Raw genomic sequence first — 20,220 nt, forward strand, 5'->3', positions numbered from 1 at the left:
TACAACATGATGCAAATGTTAGCAGCTGTGAGCCAATGAACGTGTGACCCTGCAGTCATACCTCAACCCTTATCACAATCAGATCAAATATCACAAATAAAGGAATTCAATTGCCTTTAATGGACATTTTAGACACTGCTCAACAAGACATTTACTGGTGAAACTGCAAAAAACCTTTAAAATAATGTTTTTGCATTAAATCTGCTTTATTTCGTAACCCCACCCTGTGTGTGTGCACCTTGTCTGCAGCGTGCACACTATCTTCTGTTGCCATCGGTCTCATAAATAGAGAGTAATGTTCACCAGGTCTGAAGGAGGCTCTCTCAGTGGGGTATCAATGGACATGGGGGGGGGGGTGTTAATGGATGCCTCTGTGGTGAGGGCATCAGAGAAAGCACTGAAGGTGTTGAGCTCATGTGGAGCGAAGGACAAAACAAACATGTTGTAAAATGACAAAGTATAGTTTGTCTCAAAGTATTTCTTAAAACATATAAAAGAAAGCAGGAGAAAAAGGACCTGCTTTTGTAGATCGATGGAAAATGATGAATAAAAATGATAGTTTTAGTGTTTCAGAAAAAGAGCATGTTACTTCATATCGCTAAAGCAGATTGTTCAAATATGACCAAAAAAAGTCACATAAATATTATCAAAATGTCAAAGTGAGTCAGAAGAAAAGAGTTAAATGTCAAACTATAAGGAAATCAAACGTGTTGTTGTTGTTGTTATTATTGTTAGTAATAATAACAACAACAATAATAATATTTCCAATGTCCAAAAATACAAAGACATGTCATGGAGTATTAGGTCAGAATAGAGAGTTTAAAAACAGAACCAAAGAGAATCAAACCACAGCTGCCTGCAAATACGTTTGAATAAACAACAGATACGTGTTGTTCAAAAACATGAAGTCTTTCTTTCATTATGAAATATTAACCTCTGTGTTCACAACACTCTTCATACTGGACACTGTTATTGAATTCTACAGGCGAAGGCTTCAGGTTTAGAGTCACTGACCTTGGTAAATATTAACAGCTTCTGGATCTATTACTAATCTTCAATAATCCCCAAAATATCATTAATTGCAAAAAAATAAACACCAGACAAAAATGTTTGAAAAAGGGCAATTTTATTTAAAGCACTTACATATAAAAATATGATCGATTTGAGTCACCAATAATAAATAGAGTGCCTGACGTTCCCCAGGCCTGTCGGTACAACAGTACAATCAATATCCAGTTTCACAATACAGCAAAGGCACTAGCATCAACCACAATCAACAACAAGTCAATGGAGGGGGGGGGGCAGGGCTCCCCGTCACATACACCATCACTCCCGCCTTTTTCTGTGGAAATTATACTAGTTTTAACTCTTCTCCACCTGCCGTCTGTCCGAATGCACGAGGGAAACAAGAACATAAACGGACAATGTGATGGGAAGAGAAAAGTGAACGATTGGCCTCAACTTCTCCTTCATTTGAGCTAAAAAAGTGAAGTTAAGGACCTCAAAATGTTTGGATCATCCTCTGGGGAGCTTGAATTTACACTGAGACGTTCAAATGTGTCCAAACACTTATATATCAATGGAAGTGAAACCTCAAAATTCTATTTATTTGACTCAAAAAGGGTTCATTTCAGGACCCTAAGAATGTGGGATCATCCTCTGGGGAGCTTGAATTTACACTGAGACGTTCAAATGTGTCCAAACACTTATATATCAATGGAAGTGAAACCTCAAAATTCTATTTATTTGACTCAAAAAGGTTAATTTCAGGACCCTAAGAATGTGGGATCATCCTCTGGGGAGCTTGAATTTACACTGAGACGTTCAAATGTGTCCCAAAACTTTAATATAAGTGGAAATGACGAGTTTCCAGATTCTGATCTAAAAAATCAAAGCTAAGGACCTTAAAACATTTGGATAATCCTATGGGGAGCTTAAATATGCCCTGACATTTTAAATAACGGCCAATAATTTCAATATAAATGGAAGTGAAACCTCAAACTTATATTTATTTGAGTCAAAAGTACATTTGAGGACCGTGAACATATGGGATCATCCTCTGGGGAGCTTGAAATACACTGAAAGTTTTAAATGTCTCCAAAAACTTAAATTTAAGTGTAAATGACGACAGAGGTCCCACATCTTAAGTCAATTTGAGCTAAAATATGAAAGTTGAGGACCTTAAAATGTTCAGATCAGCCTCTGGGGAGCTTGAAATACACTGAAAGTTTTAAATGTCTCCAAAAACTTAAATTTAAGTGTAAATGACGACAGAGGTCCCACATCTTAAGTCAATTTGAGCTAAAATATGAAAGTTGAGGACCTTAAAATGTTCAGATCAGCCTCTGGGGAGCTTGAATATGCATGTTTAAATATGGACAAACACTTAAATATAAATGAGACTGAGAAGAGAAACCCCACATATTTAAGTATTTGAGCTAAGAAAGTTGAGCTAAGGACCTTTAGCACTTTAGGATTTTCCTCTGGGGAGCTTGAACATAAACTGAAATGTTGAATACGGCCAATAAGTTCAATTTAAATGGAAGTAAGCCTCACGATTCTTATTATTTGACGCAAAAAGGCACATTTAAGGACCTTTAAACATTCAGATCATCCTCTGGGGAGCCGGACTCTGCACTGAAAGGTTTAAATACAGACAAAACTAAAATATGAACGAATTTGAGAAAAAGTCCGAACAACGTCTATTTGGGCTGACGAGTGAAGTTAAAGACCTCACAACATTCGGATCATCCTCTGGGGAGCTTCATAAACATTGAAATGTTTAAATTACTCATAACTTTTATACAAAATATATTACTGATATATCTTTTCAGGGGCCAAAGTTTTGGTCAATCAAATCTCAATCTGACAGTAGAAGACGAAAGGTGACATTCAGCAAAATCATAAAGTCAGCGGCAGCGGAGACGACACCGTCGAGAGGAACCGTCCAGAATGAATTTCATTATTTTCAAAACAATGAAATTACAAAATCAAAGTCCAACTGAAATCATGATGTCACATGTTATCACTGATTAACCCTTAAAGTAAGCATTTAAATTCAACACGTATTTAAAAGCCGTTTTCTTTTTCCCAATATTGTGTTTTTTTTCTGACATTCAAAGCTTGCAACTCGTGACACTGGAATGAATATTTTCCACCAGTTTCTGAAATGTTAGGACATGGATTAGAACGTCTCGGAGGACTGAAATGAAAATACTAAATGTAATCGCATTTTGTATTTAACCTGCAGCTAACGTTAGCTTCCAAGCTAAGTCTTCTTTTGTGTATTACTATGGTATGTCAGAGTATTAAAGTAGATATATCCTTCTGAATATAACATGGTTTATGTCTATCCTAATTAGACACAACATGTGATCTTGAAATACTAATGATTCACATGTTTTACTCGTTTGGAGGCTAAAGAAGCATAAAAACCCCCAAAACGTTTGTTTATCTGAGTTTGCCATTTCAGTTGGACTTTTCAAAATAAAAGCATATCAGTAGATGGCACAAAACTCCAGTGATTCAGACACATTAAAGCTGCAACGCAGGACAAAATAAAGTCACATAAAGCTACTTCTCAGGTGTGACTCAGAGCTAATAGAGCTGGTCCCAGTAATGATATATACTGTTTGATCATCAACAGATATGAATGGGAGGATTCATGGAGACATGAAAAATGACTTCGCGTGAGAACATGTAGTGCAACTCTTTACATGCAAGCAAAGCGAGGAGGACGTCGACAACAATCAGTGGCGCGCACACACACACACACACACACACACACACACACACACACACACACACACACACACACACACACACACACACACACACACACCATCCCTGAAGCTCACAGAGATTATTCGCCCGGGACAAAAAAGGAGGTCAGAAAATATAGGAAGGATCAAATAAACGTATGTAAAGTCCAAACATGGTTTGTTATCATTGGTTTTGATTTACACTGGAAAGGAAATATTAAATATGTCAGTATGGAGAGTGATAAGGCTTATCTCCAGTCCGACTGGCCCTTAGAAACGTCGTCTTCTCCTTTAAATCTTCCCCGTCATCCGGACAGAAAAAGCCCTGATTGTCAGAACAAGTTGTACCAATTATTCCCCGGCATTAAAGCTAGTCCACATCCGCCGCCTTCTCAGCCCGAAACCCCGTCCGTCTCTTCGTCGACTGGAGAATTTAATGCACAGGAGCCCGAGATTGTCCACAAAGGGCCGTAAAGCTTTACCGTCTTTGGAACCGTCTTTGTGAGCGTCCTCGCGGTCCCGCGGCGCAGCGTTAGCATTTGTCCGACGGACTCGATTTTGTTTTCAGCTCCTCAGATGTTCCTCTGTGCCGTGAGGTACTTCAGCGCCGCCGAGCCGTACTTCCTGGACAGGTCCTGGTGGAACTCGTCCTTCAGCGTGTTCAGGCAGTTGCGGTAACTCGAGCTGGAGCGGAACTTGGAGATGTCGAAGCTTGGAGCGTGCGGCATGTGGATCATGAAGGCGTTCGGCAGTACCATCAGGTCGTACTCCTGAGAGAACAGGAGGAAACAATGATCAGTCACTCCTAGCAAACATCAGAATTGATCACTGCCTGGAACTTATCCATTTATTATTACACTGCACGGTAGAAGTCTCTGATTGGTCAGTTTCGAAAATTCTGCATTCTGCAGACGGTTGCTAAGGAGAACGGACTGTTGCTAAGGGGAATGGACTGTTGCTAAGGAGAACGGACTGTCACTAAGGATATCAGACTGTTGCTAAGGTGAACGGACTGTTGCTAAGGAGAACGGACTGTCACTAAGGATATCAGACTGTTGCTAAGGTGAACGGACTGTTGCTAAGGTGAACGGACTGTTGCTAAGGAGAACGGACTGTCACTAAGGATATCAGACTGTTGCTAAGGTGAACGGACTGTTGCTAAGGAGAACGGACTGTCACTAAGGAGAACAGACTGTTGCTAAGGAGAACAGACTGTTGCTAAGGAGAACGGACTGTTGCTAAGGAGAACGGACTGTTGCTAAGGGGAATGGACTGTTGCTAAGGATATCAGACTGTTGCTAAGGAGAACAGACTGTTGCTAAGGAGAACGGACTGTTGCTAAGGATATCAGACTGTTGCTAAGGAGAACAGACTGTTGCTAAGGAGAACGGACTGTTGCTAAGGATATCAGACTGTTGCTAAGGAGAACGGACTGTTGCTAAGGAGAACGGACTGTTGCTAAGGTTTTGCATAAAGCTGACCAGAAATACATCTGTCTTGCTGAGAGTAAATTTGATTCTGGTGCTTTTTTAAAAACCTGCTTCTTCCAAAAAGTGTTTTCTCATTTCAAATCCGTCTTCATCATTTCTGTTTAAAAATGAACCTCATACCTGTGCGTCCAGCTCCAGGACGTGCGACACCTTGTTCCACCCGAAGCCGACGAAGCGCTGATCGTACTCGGGACAGTCCCGCCTCACCACCACGTACGGCTCGAAGTCCGCCTCCCACTCCACCCGGTACGGCGTGGTGGCCGTCCGCCATTTGGCATAGTCTGTTGGAGCGTGACCTTTGGGCCACACGTGATACCTGCAGCAGAGGGGAAGTCAGTGAGTAAAGAAACTGCTGGCTGGCATTTAGTTCCCTCTGCGGATGTGAAGGTGTGTTTCTGTACCTGAAGGTGTAGAGGGTCCCCATGTCCAGCATGGAGAGCAGCTCAGCTTTGGATTTGGGGAAGGACAGACGGTACCGGAGCGTCTCGAAGGCTGGGACCACCAGAGCCTTCTTAGTGTGAGCCATGTCCAGCTGCACCACCGACCGCCTGCAGCGAACACAGGTTTACTGAAACCGTTCTGAAATATTCGTACACCCAAGTAACACACTCCCGAGAAATGGAGCATTAGACCCCCAGCGTGAGGAGAAGTTCCTCACGCTGTGGGTCTAATGCAAACAAAGGAACTGAAAGGAGTTACCTGAGGTATTCGTAGAGTCCGTACATGGGCAGGAAGTCGACGTCGGTGAGGAAGACGTAGGGCGTGTTGGCGTTCCTCAGGGCCACGTTCCTCACCAGGTTGACGGGGTAGAACTGGCCCTCCTTGTACACGATGTGGTACCCCACGTTCTTGCGGTTCTTGAGGACCTCGGAGGCCTGAGCGTAGCGCAGGAACTGCTGCGCCTCAGCGTCCGACATGTAGAGCGCCAGGCTGATGGGCCCCTCCCAGTGCTTACAGATGGCCTCCAGCATCTGCAGCCTGCACAGAAACGACCCGGGGTTATGCAGGGAAACAGACCTGGAACCAGACTCGCCCCGGTCTTACCCAAGACAGTTACATCATAAATGTGGTTCTGGTACCTGTCCATGGAGAGCTGAGCCACCAGCGTGATGTCTGTGTCGTCCTCTGCAGGCGTGTACTCGTACTGCAGGAAGTACAGGTGAACTCTGTGCACGGTGAGCCGCTCCCGCCGGAAATCGTAGCACTGATCGTCCTCGTCGAGATCCTCCAGAGCCGCCTGCAGCTGAGGAACCGCAACCAACACAACCAGGGGTCAGGAGGGGAGCGTGTCAGGTCAACTTTCAATGGTTTCTTTCTAAGAATAGTTTTGCTTTTTGACCCAAAACTCTGGGGCACCGTGGGGGGCTGGAGGCTTGTGATTTTAAGGAATGTAAGACAACTTTTTAAAATAAATTGCAAAAAGAAAAACTTCTCCTCCAAAGCAAGTAGGAAGCACATCTGTGTGTATGCAAACTTATTGGGCATTCATTAGCATAGTGCTTAAGGAATGTCAGTGTATTGTGTGTGAGAGTGTGTGTGTGTGTGTGTGTGTGTGTGTACCTTCACGCTCTCGGGGCTGGCCTGGCTCGGGCAGCCGAACAGTTCTCGTCTCAGCAGGTTCCCGTCGTACTCCAGGAAGGTGAGGTAGAGGTTCCTGAAGAACTCCACGTGTTTGTTCTTCACTCGCAGCTTCTTCGGAGAGTTCCAGTGGATCACCTAAACACACACACACACACACAGTTACTACACACAGACATACACCTCAGGATTTACAGCCTACTCTAACACCGTTCATCTGAAGGCTGTAGATGTATATCTGTATTTTGTCTGAGGTGAGAAATCCATTTTTTGAAAGTTCCGATGTAGACATTTTGAGGCTTTCATCCATCAGTGTTTGTTTTACTGCCTTTTTACAAGAGGAGGTTCATCTGAAAGTGAGGCAGGAGGATTCTTTTCCCATTCAACTGTGTAAGAGTGAGTGTGTGTGTGTGTGTGTGTGTGTGTGTGTGTGTGTGTGTGTGTGTGTGTGTGTACCTTGAGGTCGGACACCTCGGTGTAGCACTGCTCGGAGCGAGTGTGGTCTGACAGCTGAACGTTCCAGAAGCAGGGCAGCTGGTGCACCAGGACCGGGTTCTGCTTTATGAATGCGTTGAAGATGTCCTGCAAACACACACACACACACACACACACACTCTCTTTGACTCTCCATAAAGGACGTATCGTCTTTCCGCCCGTTCCCTGGCAACCTCAGATTTGATTATGTGTATTTCTCAGAGCTGCAGGGTTGCTCACAAAGACACGCTCTCGTGTGCACGCCACACCGTGCATTTTAAAACACAAGGTGGTCGCTGGAGCTCGGATCAAAGAGAGACGAGGGCTTCATAATGTACACCGAGAGACGCATCGAGCTGAAACTGAGCCGAGAGACAGGCGGATCCTCTACTCAGCTCCTGTGTGGCGGCTTTTGCCAAAAAATGCGATGTGTCTCCTTTAGAGCGAGACTTCTTATCCGTATTGACATCTTTACATGCATTTATCATGTTTACACATCCCTACGTACGAATGAGACCCAGAAGATCTAAAACCCTTTGGTCTTCATCTTTTAAAATACAGTTGTTCCTGTTTTTGAGCCTCTCAGGATACAGAATAGACTGAATGCAGACTGTGATTTGAGATTAAGAAATAGAAATGACTCAGCAGTAATTAGTGGTGTTTTGTAAGTGAGTTGGACGCCAGGTTGGAGGGAAGGAGAATCGATTAATGGTGTTTATCTCAAAGGCAAAGAAAACTATATGTTTAAGGTTAAATAATACAAGGCTTCGTAAAGCAGGTTTGAGGTGACACCTTCATTTATAAAACGCATTCATTTAATCCCACAGTTTGTTGTAACTGAGGAATAAAGACAGTACAACTTTACATTTGAAAACACAGTTTGAAAGCATCTGTAGGAAAGTAAAAACGGGTGCAAATGGAATTTAATTTATATATCTTTATTTATTAATTAATCAACTCATTCATGTGTTTGAGACACATTACAAGCATCAGAAGTTAAAGCCCAGGACTCCCCGCTTTACTTGCTGCTCCGGTGGAGCACACTGCTGTCAAGAAACGAGCTACCCTTTCAGAACTAGCGGTATTTAAAGCTACAATTTCAATCCCTAACTTTCCATAAAACAGTCTCGTTAGAGGAGGGGTTGGCGGAAAAGGGAGTGGTATCTACTTAGAAACATGGTAAAAAGGAGGAAGTCCTATCCTGTTTTTAACCTATGAGAACGAGGATAAGCTAGCATGAGTCCGGGGTAAGTCACTTTGGATAAAGGCATCGTCTGCATGCCCTGTGAAGCAACCTGTGTGTCTCACCTGGTCGGCCAGAGACGTGCTGAGCATGCTCATCAGCTCCTTCTCGGCCGTCAGCCTCCACATCTGCTCCCAGCCCAGCCTCCGCAGACGCTCCAGGTACAGGAGGATCACACCTGCAGGAAGAACCGGGAGAAAATCACAACCATGGAATCATCTGCAGGAACCAGAGGTGCACTGTCACTCTGAAACATCTGAGGGAAATATTACCCATATTATCTGATGTTACTTTGAAGAGCCAGATTAATAATACCAAGTATTGATTAACAAATACTTGTTTATTTACTATGCCCTGTTTACATGCTGCTGAAGCAAAACTATGAAGTAGGATCATTTAATCCAATATTTATATTAACAAAAACAGCTGCAGCATGAAAGGGAAGCAGACATTAATGCCTTAACAATCATAATCCAGTTATAAGATATATACATTAGACTGATATCTTAAGCACATTTTGAGTGCTTGTAACAGAGTACTATATAACGGTTCCTCTTCCACCTCTGGTAGAAACCACCGTTTATCCAGGGGGCACAACTTCATCTCCGTAATTCTAAATATTGATAACCGGACTTTAGAGAGGAGGTTATTAAAAAAGGTTACCGGTGTTGAATCCTCTTCCGAGCGCGGGCCAGGGTTTGTGGTTCTTCCAGAGGTTCCCCAGGTACCAGTCGCTCTGGTTCTCCACCAGACCGATCACCTGCTTATCTGTGCACACACACACACACACACACACACACACACACACACACACACACACACACACACACACACACACACACACACACAATAACCAGCATTAATCTCCAGGTGTTTCAGGCATGTTGGAAAACCGCTCGTTGGTAATGCAAATTAATGAAACCACTTATAATTAAACCTCTTTTTACAAATGCATGAAACCTGTATGACTTCCTGTGACCGGTTGAATTTGATTAAGCCTCACCGGTGAACTTCCTGAAGATGCCCCACAGCTCGGCGATGTCGGTGGCGAACGTGATGTCCGTGTCGAGGACGATGACCTTGGTGAGGTCAGAGGGCAGAGCTTTGGTCAGCGTCAGCTTCATCAAGCCGTAAATACCTGAGTAGTGTTTGTTGGGTATCCACGACACCTCGGACTGCAACGACAAGAGGAAAGGAAGGAAGATGCATTTTAATTTACACTGTGAATCTTTGCTTTCTACCACAGTGTTCGTTGAGTTTGAGCAGAATCAACGCAGGAAGACACGGAGCGGTTTGTGTTGTGGGATTTCTTCCAAAGTTAAAGTTCTGAAGATGTGATTTTATTTAATACAATGCAGTAGTAGTCATCAATGTTCTCACTATAATATCTAGTGTTAAGATAAGATAAGAGGTTCTTTATTAATCCCAAACTGGGACATGTTTGAGCTGCAGCAGCAGAAAACCAAAAGGTATTGCACATATTTAGAAATTAAAAATAGAAACAAACAATTTTAAAAATAGAAACATCTCAAAATAGAAATGGAATAAACCTTACAGAGAAACTGGAGTAAAAAGAATAATACAGTTGAGTGCAAGGAGTGGAATATTAAATGAAATATAAATGTTAAAATGTTAAAAGCAGGCTGTGTGTTAGCAGGTCTAAAGTCTGAAACTCTGCAGAAATGAGTTTTTATAAACCAAGAATACAAATCCCCAAGTTTCCATAGACCTTGATGAGGCAAACAAAAAGGTAAGGTATCTGCACGGGAAACAGTTGCAAAAAAGGAATGTTCTGGAAGGAAATGTTGGAAGGGATGTCCTCTTTCCCCGAGGGTATGTGGATTTAAAAAACAATGAACTAATTATAACCATGATATGCAAGGTGATGTTTAAGAAACATGCAAGAGCTTGACGACACAAACAAATCAGTTTAACGAGAGACGCACGAAAAGCTCTGCAAAGTCAAAACGCAGCACCAGGCTAACTGTTTCCAGGGGGACGATAAAAAGGGATGCACACAGCAGCGACCAGGATTCAGCATTTCCAAAGTTATGGTTCTGCGTTCAGATGTGATATGGTTCAAGACAGAAGAATGTCATCAAAGTCTTCACTGTAATATCGTGTGTTAAAAGAATCGAGCGAACTCTTCAGGAATCAATTTAAATCCCTAAATTCACATAAAACAGTCTCGTTAGAGGAGGGGTTGGCGAAAAGGTAAAGGCATCTACCTACAAACATGGAAGAAAGAACTTTTTTAGTCCCGTTTTTAACCTATAAGAACGAGGTTAAGCTAGCTCTTGTCCGGGGTGTGACGCTGCTTTGTGAACAATGAACTTTATTGCCTTTGTCTTCAGGGTTTCTTCTGAACTTGGAAACACTATAGCGGCCACCGTATAGATAAAGAAATATTTTTAAAAAAGACTCAGCATGCTCAGGATTCAGAAAACACGCACCAGCTTGACGAGGAAAGTACGAAAAGCGATGCAAACACAAAACGCAGCACCAGGCTCACTGTTTCAGGGGGGTGATGCACACAGCAGGGACCAGGATTCAGCATTTCTATCTTTAAACGAGGTTTTTAAAATGATGCTCTATTATAATCTGTATATTAACTTATGACATTCCTTTTTCTCTGTTTATTCAGCCCCTTAAATTGACTTCATTTATTTTCATTGTGGTTTTTTGTACGTTTTTGAATGTCTTTCATTTTTTAATCCCTTATGTTTTTAACCAGCATATATACGCTGTGCTTTCTCCCCTCCTGTTTCAATTAACTTCATTTATTTTTCATCCTGTCTGTGTTATTATTACTTAGATGAATAAAGATTAAAATGCACGTGCTTTTGCGAGGTATTGTGTTAGCATTAGCATTAGCATGGTTTCTGAAGCTGTTTCTCCTGGAAATGTTTCGAGGCGTTGTATAAATCTGTGTGGGAAACAAAAAGACACATTCAGCATATTTTGGCAAAGGCTCAAAGTGTGTGTGTGTGTGTGTGTGTGTGTGTGTGTGTGTGTGTGTGTGTGTGTGTGTGTGTGTGTGTGTGTGTGTAATTTTTTTTCTCTTCTTCTAAATCTGCAAAAAAAAACGTTTTAATGAATTCTCCTGATTCAGAGTAATTGGATCTGCGTAAGTGCATCATCTGCAAATATAATCCGCTTACAGTCTCTCCACTTTAATGTGACTTAATGAAAACTGAAGGGGGGGGGGGGGGGCTGCAGGTCGGCTGCACAAAGGACACATTGTTCAGCACCAACACACACACACACATACACACACACACACACACACGCACACACACTTATCCAGGCTCGTTGTTCCTTACATCCACATCAGTCTTGAGAGCCACATTCATCAAGTTGACGTTAAAATAAATGATTTGCTGTTTTTCTGCTGAAGTGTCACTTGACTTTGGAGGAAAGTGTTTCAACAGCTCGTCTGACTCAATTACAGATTGTCGCTGTCAACTGAAAAGCTTCCACATACAAACACACGCACGCACGCACGCACGCATGCTGACAGACAGACAGACAGACAGACAGACACTGTGTCCTGGTGTCTTTGCTTCAACTTAGCATTTTGAGGACAGCTTTATTGTGAAAAGAGTGTCGCAGGAATGACTCATTTTATCACTTCGTCATCAGGCCCAACATTAGCCTCCTTTAGCTTAGCGATGGAGACGTGAAGTCATGTGACCGTGCTGTAGTTCCTTTATAGCCCAACATTAGCCTCCTTTAGCTTAACGGTGGAGATGTGAAGTCATGTGACCGTGCTGTAGTTCCTTTATAGCCCAACATTAGCCTCCTTTAGCTTAGCGATGGTGACATGAAGTCATGTGACCGTGCTGTAGTTCCTTTATAGCCCAACATTAGCCTCCTTTAGCTTAGCGGTGGTGATGTGAAGTCATGTGACCGTGCTGTAGTTCATTTATAGCCCAACATTAGCCTCCTTTAGCTTAGCGGTGGTGACGTGAAGTCATGTGACCGTGCTGTAGTTCCTTTATAGCCCAACATTAGCCTCCTTTAGCTTAGCGGTGGAGATGTGAAGTCATGTGACCGTGCTGTAGTTCCTTTATAGCCCAACATTAGCCTCCTTTAGCTTAGCGATGGTGACATGAAGTCATGTGACCGTGCTGTAGTTCCTTTATAGCCCAACATTAGCCTCCTTTAGCTTAGCGGTGGTGACATGAAGTCATGTGACCGTGCTGTAGTTCCTTTATAGCCCAACATTAGCCTCCTTTAGCTTAGCGGTGGTGACATGAAGTCATGTGACCGTGCTGTAGTTCCTCTATATTCCAACATTAGCCACCTTTAGCTTAGCGGTGGTGCCTTTAATATGAATATGAATTTCCTGACTGTATTCAGTGAGTGTAAATGGAGTTTAAACTGAGGATTGACCCTCCTCAATTCCTGTAGCAGCAGCTTAATCACCGCTCTGATCTGGTAATGTAACATGACGCTGTGATCAGGTCAGAGCGCTGCGTCTTTACGCTGCATTGATGTGTGTTTCTCTTTGATGAAGCTGCTCTGAGGTGAATCTCTTCTGTTTGATTTATAAATATGTTTAACTCCTCACAACTCACCGCTGCTTATGAACGTTTGATATGCTAAATGTTGGATTTGACATGTGTGTGTGTGTGTGTGTGTGTGTGTGTGTACCTTGAGCTCGTCTGCATCGTAGAAGCTGACCTGCACCGAGGGGACCATCCAGGACTGGAACAGAGAGCTGAGGATCCGATGGGCCACTGTGTCGGTGATGAAGTGGAAGTGGAGAGGGTTTCTCCTGAGGATCGGAAAGAAAAACACACAGCAAGGTCAAGATGGGATAATGTCGTACTGACAGCCTCCTTTTTAACAAAACAATGTATTTAAAGAGCAGCTGTTTCTGCACTTCTTTACATTTGAGATGAAACATCATGCTCCTGTCAGCAGCACATTGAACACGTTATGTTTGAATATTTAAAAGCTTCCATTAAAGGAATAAAAAGTGGAGCTGATTACGTTAAAGTCCAGAGAGAAAGGGATCAAATGTCAGGGGTCTATTCAACATAAATCCTGAGTATTTCCTTTGTCTTTTAAATATTATCCACCAACTATCTTCTTACTCAAATATATGAACTGAAATACAGACGAGCCGCTATTTGTTTAAGACTGACTATTTTTGTGATTTTCACCATCATTTAACAGTGTAGAAAAGAGGAAGAGGAGGAGATAGAACGTCATGGAGGAAATGTAAAAAAAGCTTTGGAAAAAGTCCAGAGCTGGATTCGAACACGGGTCTTTGAGGTTAAATGGCATGCTGTAACCAGTCTGCTGCCGTTGAACGTTGAATGTTAGGATTGAAAGGAAATTATGCTCTCCAGTTTCTCTTCTTTCAGGTCCTGCACAAACGGTTTATTTAAAGGTCATCTTTTCATTTTCAGGATATTTACATCGTTTTCTTTCCACCATTGAAGTAATTTTAGGGCCAAATACAAATAAAGGCCATTTGAGCTTTAAAGAGAGGAAAGAGATGGAGCAGTAGTTTACAGATTCAGGGACAGAGGAAGAAAAGTTCAGCATTAACGCGTAAAGAGTATATAAAGGACGACATCATCTTATTCAAAAATATATGTAAATTTTCATTTACATTTTAGGACATCAAATTAGATTATAGCAAAAAAACAAAATACATGAAAAAACAACTTACAATCCATAAAAGGAGAAATAAGAATAAGAAACTCATGAACAATTAATTTAAGGTTTAAAATGATAAGACTGGCTTTTTTGGTAAAAGTCCAGTAAAGTCAGAAATACCGGTTAACAGAAATAGAAGCTAACGATAACACCAGCTAACAGATATACCTGCTAATAGAAATACCGGCTAACAGATATAGAAGCTAACGATAACACCAGCTAACAGATATAGAAGCTAACGATAACACCGGCTAACAGATAGAAGAAGGAACCCTTAATGGTCCCACAGAGGGGAAATTTTACATTCTGCATTTAACCCAACCTAGTGTTAGGAGCAGTGGGCTGCCATTATGCACAGCACCCGGGGAGCCGTGTAGGGAACGGTGCCTTGCTCAGGGACACCACGGTAGCACCTGGTCTTTCCGGGACTTGAACTGGTGACCTTCCAGTTCCGAGGCCAAGTCCCTATGGAGTTTGCCACCACTGGCCTATACCGGCTAACGGAAATACCGGCTAACGGAAATAGCAGCTAACAGCTAACCGTCTTTAACGTGTTTGTGACTCACCTGTGAAAGAGGACGGACTTCACCAGCGTGACCACGTCTCTGCTGGCGTTGTGACCGGCACAAACGCAGGCTACATGGATCAGCTGAGGAAACAGAGGATGAAAAAGGAAAATCTGAGTTAAAGAAGAGCGTTTCCTCCGTCTACGCTTTTACCCTCTGGGTGTTGAAGCGTTCATCACATGTTCACAGCTTCTTCCCTCATCATTTTTTTTGGCAGATCCAAATGTCAACAACCAATCTTAACACCTAGAGTTGTGAATTTGAGGCTGTGAATCCTAAAAAAACACTCAACACCTTTTACTTTGAGAGCCAGCAGCGTGACGTGAAGTATCATATTTGGACTCTTATGGATGACTTCACAAACCCCGAATTAAAGTAACATGTAGTCTTGTATTTGTTTTTTGTTTGAGGTACAAATAAATTATTTCTATTGGTGTTAAAGGCAGGACAGAGGTGTGAAATACAACACTAAATACTAGAGATAAAAAAAGACAATAAAAGAGAAGCACAGAATAAAATGAAAAATAAAAATGTATTAAACAATCAAATAAAAATAAAATAGAAAATATGAAATCAAAAAATGAAATAAACAAATGAAAATAATCTAAAAATATTGTTAATAAAACTAAAATGGTGGTTTAATACGCAAACCGCTTCCAGGTTTTAGGGGTGAATATGTAGGGCACATGTGAGTGTGTCTATTTTTACAGTGAAAAACAGACAGGCGTCCTTCCCTTTGTGAATTATTTAACAGATTTAAGTATCAACATGCCACAACAACTTTACCTAACACCTAAAGTTGTGAATTTTTGCTGCAGCTCCACGTACAGTTTCAGAGTCGTTAGCTTCACCCAGGACGTTCTCTCCTCTCGGATGTGAAATTTCATATTTAGCCTCTCAGATACGGAGGATTTCAAGTCGCCCACTTTTCAGGGGAGGAAAAGTCTTTGAAAAGTTGGAGCTCAAAGGATGCACACACACTTCAAAGAGCGAGCGGGTTCCCTCTGATTTTACTCAACCTGCTTCATACATTAGAGTGGTTTCTGTGGGCTGCTGGGAAATACTGAGCTCCTGAAAACAACTAAAGGCAATGGATGGAGTTAAAGGGCTATATCGTTAACATATAGCATTGAAATTGACCGTGTAAATAATGTGGGGCATCAGACAACAAGGCAAATATGATGCAAACCTGTACAGACTGTATTCCGTTGCCAAATCCTATGTTTGTTTCCTTATCCCCTTTTCACCCGTGGGATATTTCCCGCTGTTCTGCGAGTCTGTAGAGACTTATTGTGTTTCTACCACCGACACCCGGGTCTAATTAAGATTTCTGGGACCTTATTTTACCCCGAAACGCCCATGGTTGGGGGTTAGTACTTTCTGTTATTCAGGAACGTTTGGTCTTTCTTGCAGCACTGAAAACATTTCTGATTGATGAAGTGCTTTAACGGTCTTTCTGCTGGTGGTAGAGTTATGGTGGCCTGTGGCTGACATGCACAAATAACTTAAACCCATTGTCTCGATTGCTTTCTGTACACTGATAAAGAGAAGCGCTTGGAGTACGATCACACAATCTGCAGCAACACCCTCACAATGTTTAGCATGTTTACCATGTTAGTTAAGCCTGCAGATTATCAGGAAACTCAGAATCTGAAAATGTTGACCCGATGATGGCGCAAGAAGTAAAGTCAAGTGCATACAAAACAAGCCACCAGGAAGCGCATCCGGACGCTGAAATATTCCTAGTGGCCACACGGCGGTACTACACCATCCGTATCAGTCTGTGACGTCACCCGGCCCAGAAATACTTTCCCCCATTGACTTACATTGGGATAGAGGAGCCGTCTGTAGATCAGTGGATAATTGCTTTTAAACTAAATAAACGAACATCATTTTCTGGAAACACGATCATCTGTCAGTATCTGTGTTTTTGATCCTCACCTCACACTTCTGGACTGGGGGCGATCGGGGACACTCGGTGTGGTTGTTCTTCTCCTCCGCCGTGTTGTCGCCGTCCTCCGGCCCCGTGTCCGCCGACGCCCCCCACTGCTGGTTGGCGTAGTTACCGTCCGGCGGCTGGGCTGCGGTGCCCTGTGATTGGCTGAGCTGCAGCCGGATCTGTCGGTTCTCTTCCTCCACTTCTCGGACCCTGGACTCCAGGACGGACCGTTCCAAAACCTGGGCCGCGGGGGTGTCGGCCAGACAGGGAGCGAGGAGGAGGGAGCGGCCATCTGTAGGGGGGACGGGGGGGGACGACGACTGTTAGTCACTCATAGTCATGGTCAGCGAGATTAAAAACCATATCCTCAAACTGTAGCAAAGAAACCATTACAATAAACCACTGACTCGCTCTGATGACGGATCACACACACCTGGACAGCTTTCTTCAACACTGAAGAACAAAATGAATCCTTCACAATAAAACCTGCCCTCCTTTCCTACAGTACCGCCAGAATGATGTCAATTAACACTAATATCAAGAGAATAACTGCAAAAAAAAACAAATGAAATATAAACATTTAATGAAAAATAATTAGAAAAAAAAACATTGATTTAAAAAATAAATAAGTGTAGTTTTTATTTATATGCAAACCAGTTTTGGTTTCTAAGGGTGAATAGATATAGCCTGGCTATACCAGCCTACGTACTTCCGCCCAATTCCATTTTGCTCCTGTAAGTGAGACTGGGCAAGAACTCATTACGTACGATTACCGGAACTCAGAATTCTATCGGTCCAATCAGCGAACAGGGGGCGGGGTTGGGAGCGATTAGGTCAAAGTTGGTGCCGAGTTTGAATTGTAGTCTAGTCTGTAGTTCAACAAAGGCGACGGAGGAAGAGACGCCACTAGCTATCCGCTCGGTTGTTTCAACTCTTGAAGGAACTCTTCCTTTTTTTCAATAACTGTTTCCAGTTACGAACTGTCCCCTGAATCCTTGGGTCACATTGACACACACTTGTCGTTGACAGCCATTTTGACAGCCACGCTCGCAGGTAGCGATTTGTTTACTACTGTGAAAGCGGAAGTAGGAAGCGTCAGGTCAGAGCCTCAGAACATACGTCCTAACCAACCGTTAGTGATTGGTGAAGGGAACTCCAATGATGTTAAACTTAAGACAAGTTTCCCTCCATTACAGTAATCCAAATCCAATGGCGCTGATCCAGACTGTATGCCGGAGAGAGGCGAAGTCAGACAGGCTGGTATTACCAGGGTAGAATAGATAGGGCACACGTTTGTTCAGAACATGTTCATTCTTTAAAGATTTTACAATTGCATTTTACTCTTCTCTTTCCTCCTATCTCCTCCGTCTTCTTGTCTTTCCTCCTTTCTTCTCAACTCATGCTTGTGATGTGTTTTGCTTTTAGGGTGTCTATTATCATCTGGCCGGAGACCACAGCTGGAAAATAGCCATGTGGCTAAAGCTGGGGACTGTCCACGAGACCGTGAACTAATAAGGTAAACTAAAATCCGAATGATAAAGTTATACAATACTTTTAAATAGCAGCACTCATTATAATAACTTCACTATGCTCATTTATAACATTAGTAGTGGTGGAGCAGAGCATTTGTGAGATTTGTCCTTATGAGTCTCACACCTCCTCCTTCTCCCCTTCATCCTCCTCTTCCTCTTCTCCTCTTTCTGCACCTCGCTCTCTCTGACAGACTCGGTGTGAATATTCCCAGAGAGCATCAGTTTCAAGTTCAGCCTCTTTATTTTTTATCATATCCAAAAGAGAGTACACAGAAGCAGCCGTTGTCGGGCAAATGAAACAGGGTGATGTGCAAAGCGAGCAAAACCAAACCGTCATTCTTTGAGTTAGAATCTGCATTGCTTTCATAGAAAACGCTGTGACCTACAGCAGCAAACAGACAGAGTGAGAGACCCGGGATTGAAGTGGAACATTTAGCAGCTGAATGAACCTTTTTTTAGACGTGGAGAGCAAAAGAATACTGGTCTTAAATTCACCGTTTACATAAAGTCTCGTTTTGAGTAACAATGATGCGTTTGAACTGATTCAGAAATAATCAGCAGTTTGCTAAGTAGTTCAATTTATGGGTCATTGTGCAGCATTCAGTGAGACTAAAACTCATATAGAAACATACAGTGTTGCTTTGAATGATAATCATCACGGGGCTCTCCGTCCGTCAGCTGATACACTTCATAATCCTCCTCCTAAAGCCCTCAACAACCAGGCCCCCTCATACCTCACTGACCTGCTCCACCACCACCCCCCTCCTGCAGCTCATCAGAACCTCCTGTCCATCCCGACACAAACCAAGCACCGGACCTGGGGAGCGTTCTCCACCGCTGACCCCCTCCCTCTGGAACTCACTCACACTACACATCAGAGACTCTCCGGACCCCCCCCCACCACCTTCAAAACACTGACCAAAACTCATCCTTTAGAGCAGCTTTTAATGTGTGGATGATGGCGTATAAGCATGGTTTTTAATTCAACCTTTTGTTTTATTTCTTATACTTTCTTTACCTCTTTAAAGCCACTTTCGATCGAACCGGTGCTCCCCTGCTCCAAAGAACCCACTACACCACTGAGCCACAGCCTTCCCTCCTCTCCTTCCTCCCTTCCCTTTCTCTCTGTCTCTCACTTAGCATTCTTCACTTTCTCCCCTCTCTTCTTCTTTCTCCTCTCTTTCTCTGCTGATGGGAGCAGCAGCTGGCCCACAGCTGAAGTGAGGCATGCTGGGAATGTTCACAATCCAGTCTGAGGGCGGAAGAAGATGCCAGCGACCAGCGAGGCAGGAGAGAAGCTGACTGCAATTTCAGATTTCAGATTTATACATTCAATCTTTTTATGAAGGCTTATGAAGAAGTAACAATACCATTCAAGGTTAGCAACATAAACCAAAGTATCGTCTGCAAAAAGAACTAACCCTAACCCGTGGAAGTAAAAACATGCACCAAATATTTAATTGTGAATGCCGGCAGAGATGGAGCTATTCCTGTAGATTCTTCATACTGTTGGGTGCTTTCATTTGCTGTAATGCATTTCATATTTTATCTCATTCCAGGTTTTTAAATGTTTGATCTGCAAAGTAGCCGGTAATTATAGAAGAGTAGAAATATACAAAGTGGTGCAGCATTTAAATATGCAAGGACAGAATTGCACATGCATGAATGTACTTTGCAACGCGGGGAAGGCGTAGAGTTTCATAATGTAGAAATCAATGTTGAATTACCACATAAAAAGATTTGGAAAGAATACTTTGGATATCTTGTTACTCATCTGAGAAGAAGGATAGAGTGACCCAAATCTGATCTGCAGACAGACAGGCTGATAACTGAAACACAGGTGATGTACGAAAATAACTTTGAATCTCTGTTAGACGAAAGCTTGTTATTGATTCCCAAAAGGGTCAGACTAGAAAAGAAAGAGAGGAGACAAACAGCTTCAAATCCAGCTCCTGTTAGTAAAT

General features: G+C 42.7%; 1 protein-coding gene across 4 annotated transcripts in view; it reads right to left on the reverse strand.

Moving 5' to 3' along the window:
- Positions 1–1,109: 1,109 nt before the first annotated feature.
- Positions 1,110–20,220, reverse strand: part of large2 (LARGE xylosyl- and glucuronyltransferase 2) — a 61,794-nt gene continuing 42,683 nt past the window's right edge. For 2 of the 4 annotated variants that reach the window (XM_063882227.1, XM_063882226.1), the window contains 13 exons: positions 16,727–17,016; positions 14,786–14,868; positions 13,203–13,326; positions 9,550–9,721; positions 9,210–9,314; positions 8,612–8,724; positions 7,286–7,411; positions 6,812–6,967; positions 6,331–6,494; positions 5,951–6,229; positions 5,653–5,799; positions 5,372–5,567; positions 1,110–4,531 (listed from right to left, as the gene is read on the reverse strand). In XM_063882227.1, the coding sequence (XP_063738297.1) occupies positions 4,334–4,531; positions 5,372–5,567; positions 5,653–5,799; positions 5,951–6,229; positions 6,331–6,494; positions 6,812–6,967; positions 7,286–7,411; positions 8,612–8,724; positions 9,210–9,314; positions 9,550–9,721; positions 13,203–13,326; positions 14,786–14,868; positions 16,727–17,016 (2,153 nt within the window). In that variant the 3' untranslated portion in view covers positions 1,110–4,333. The remainder of the gene's footprint in view (positions 4,532–5,371; positions 5,568–5,652; positions 5,800–5,950; positions 6,230–6,330; positions 6,495–6,811; positions 6,968–7,285; positions 7,412–8,611; positions 8,725–9,209; positions 9,315–9,549; positions 9,722–13,202; positions 13,327–14,785; positions 14,869–16,726; positions 17,017–20,220) is intronic. The other 2 variants (XR_010165685.1, XM_063882228.1) reach the window with 2 other exon arrangements.

This window comes from Eleginops maclovinus, chromosome 4, assembly GCF_036324505.1.
Source record: "Eleginops maclovinus isolate JMC-PN-2008 ecotype Puerto Natales chromosome 4, JC_Emac_rtc_rv5, whole genome shotgun sequence".
NCBI lineage: Eukaryota > Metazoa > Chordata > Actinopteri > Perciformes > Eleginopidae > Eleginops > Eleginops maclovinus.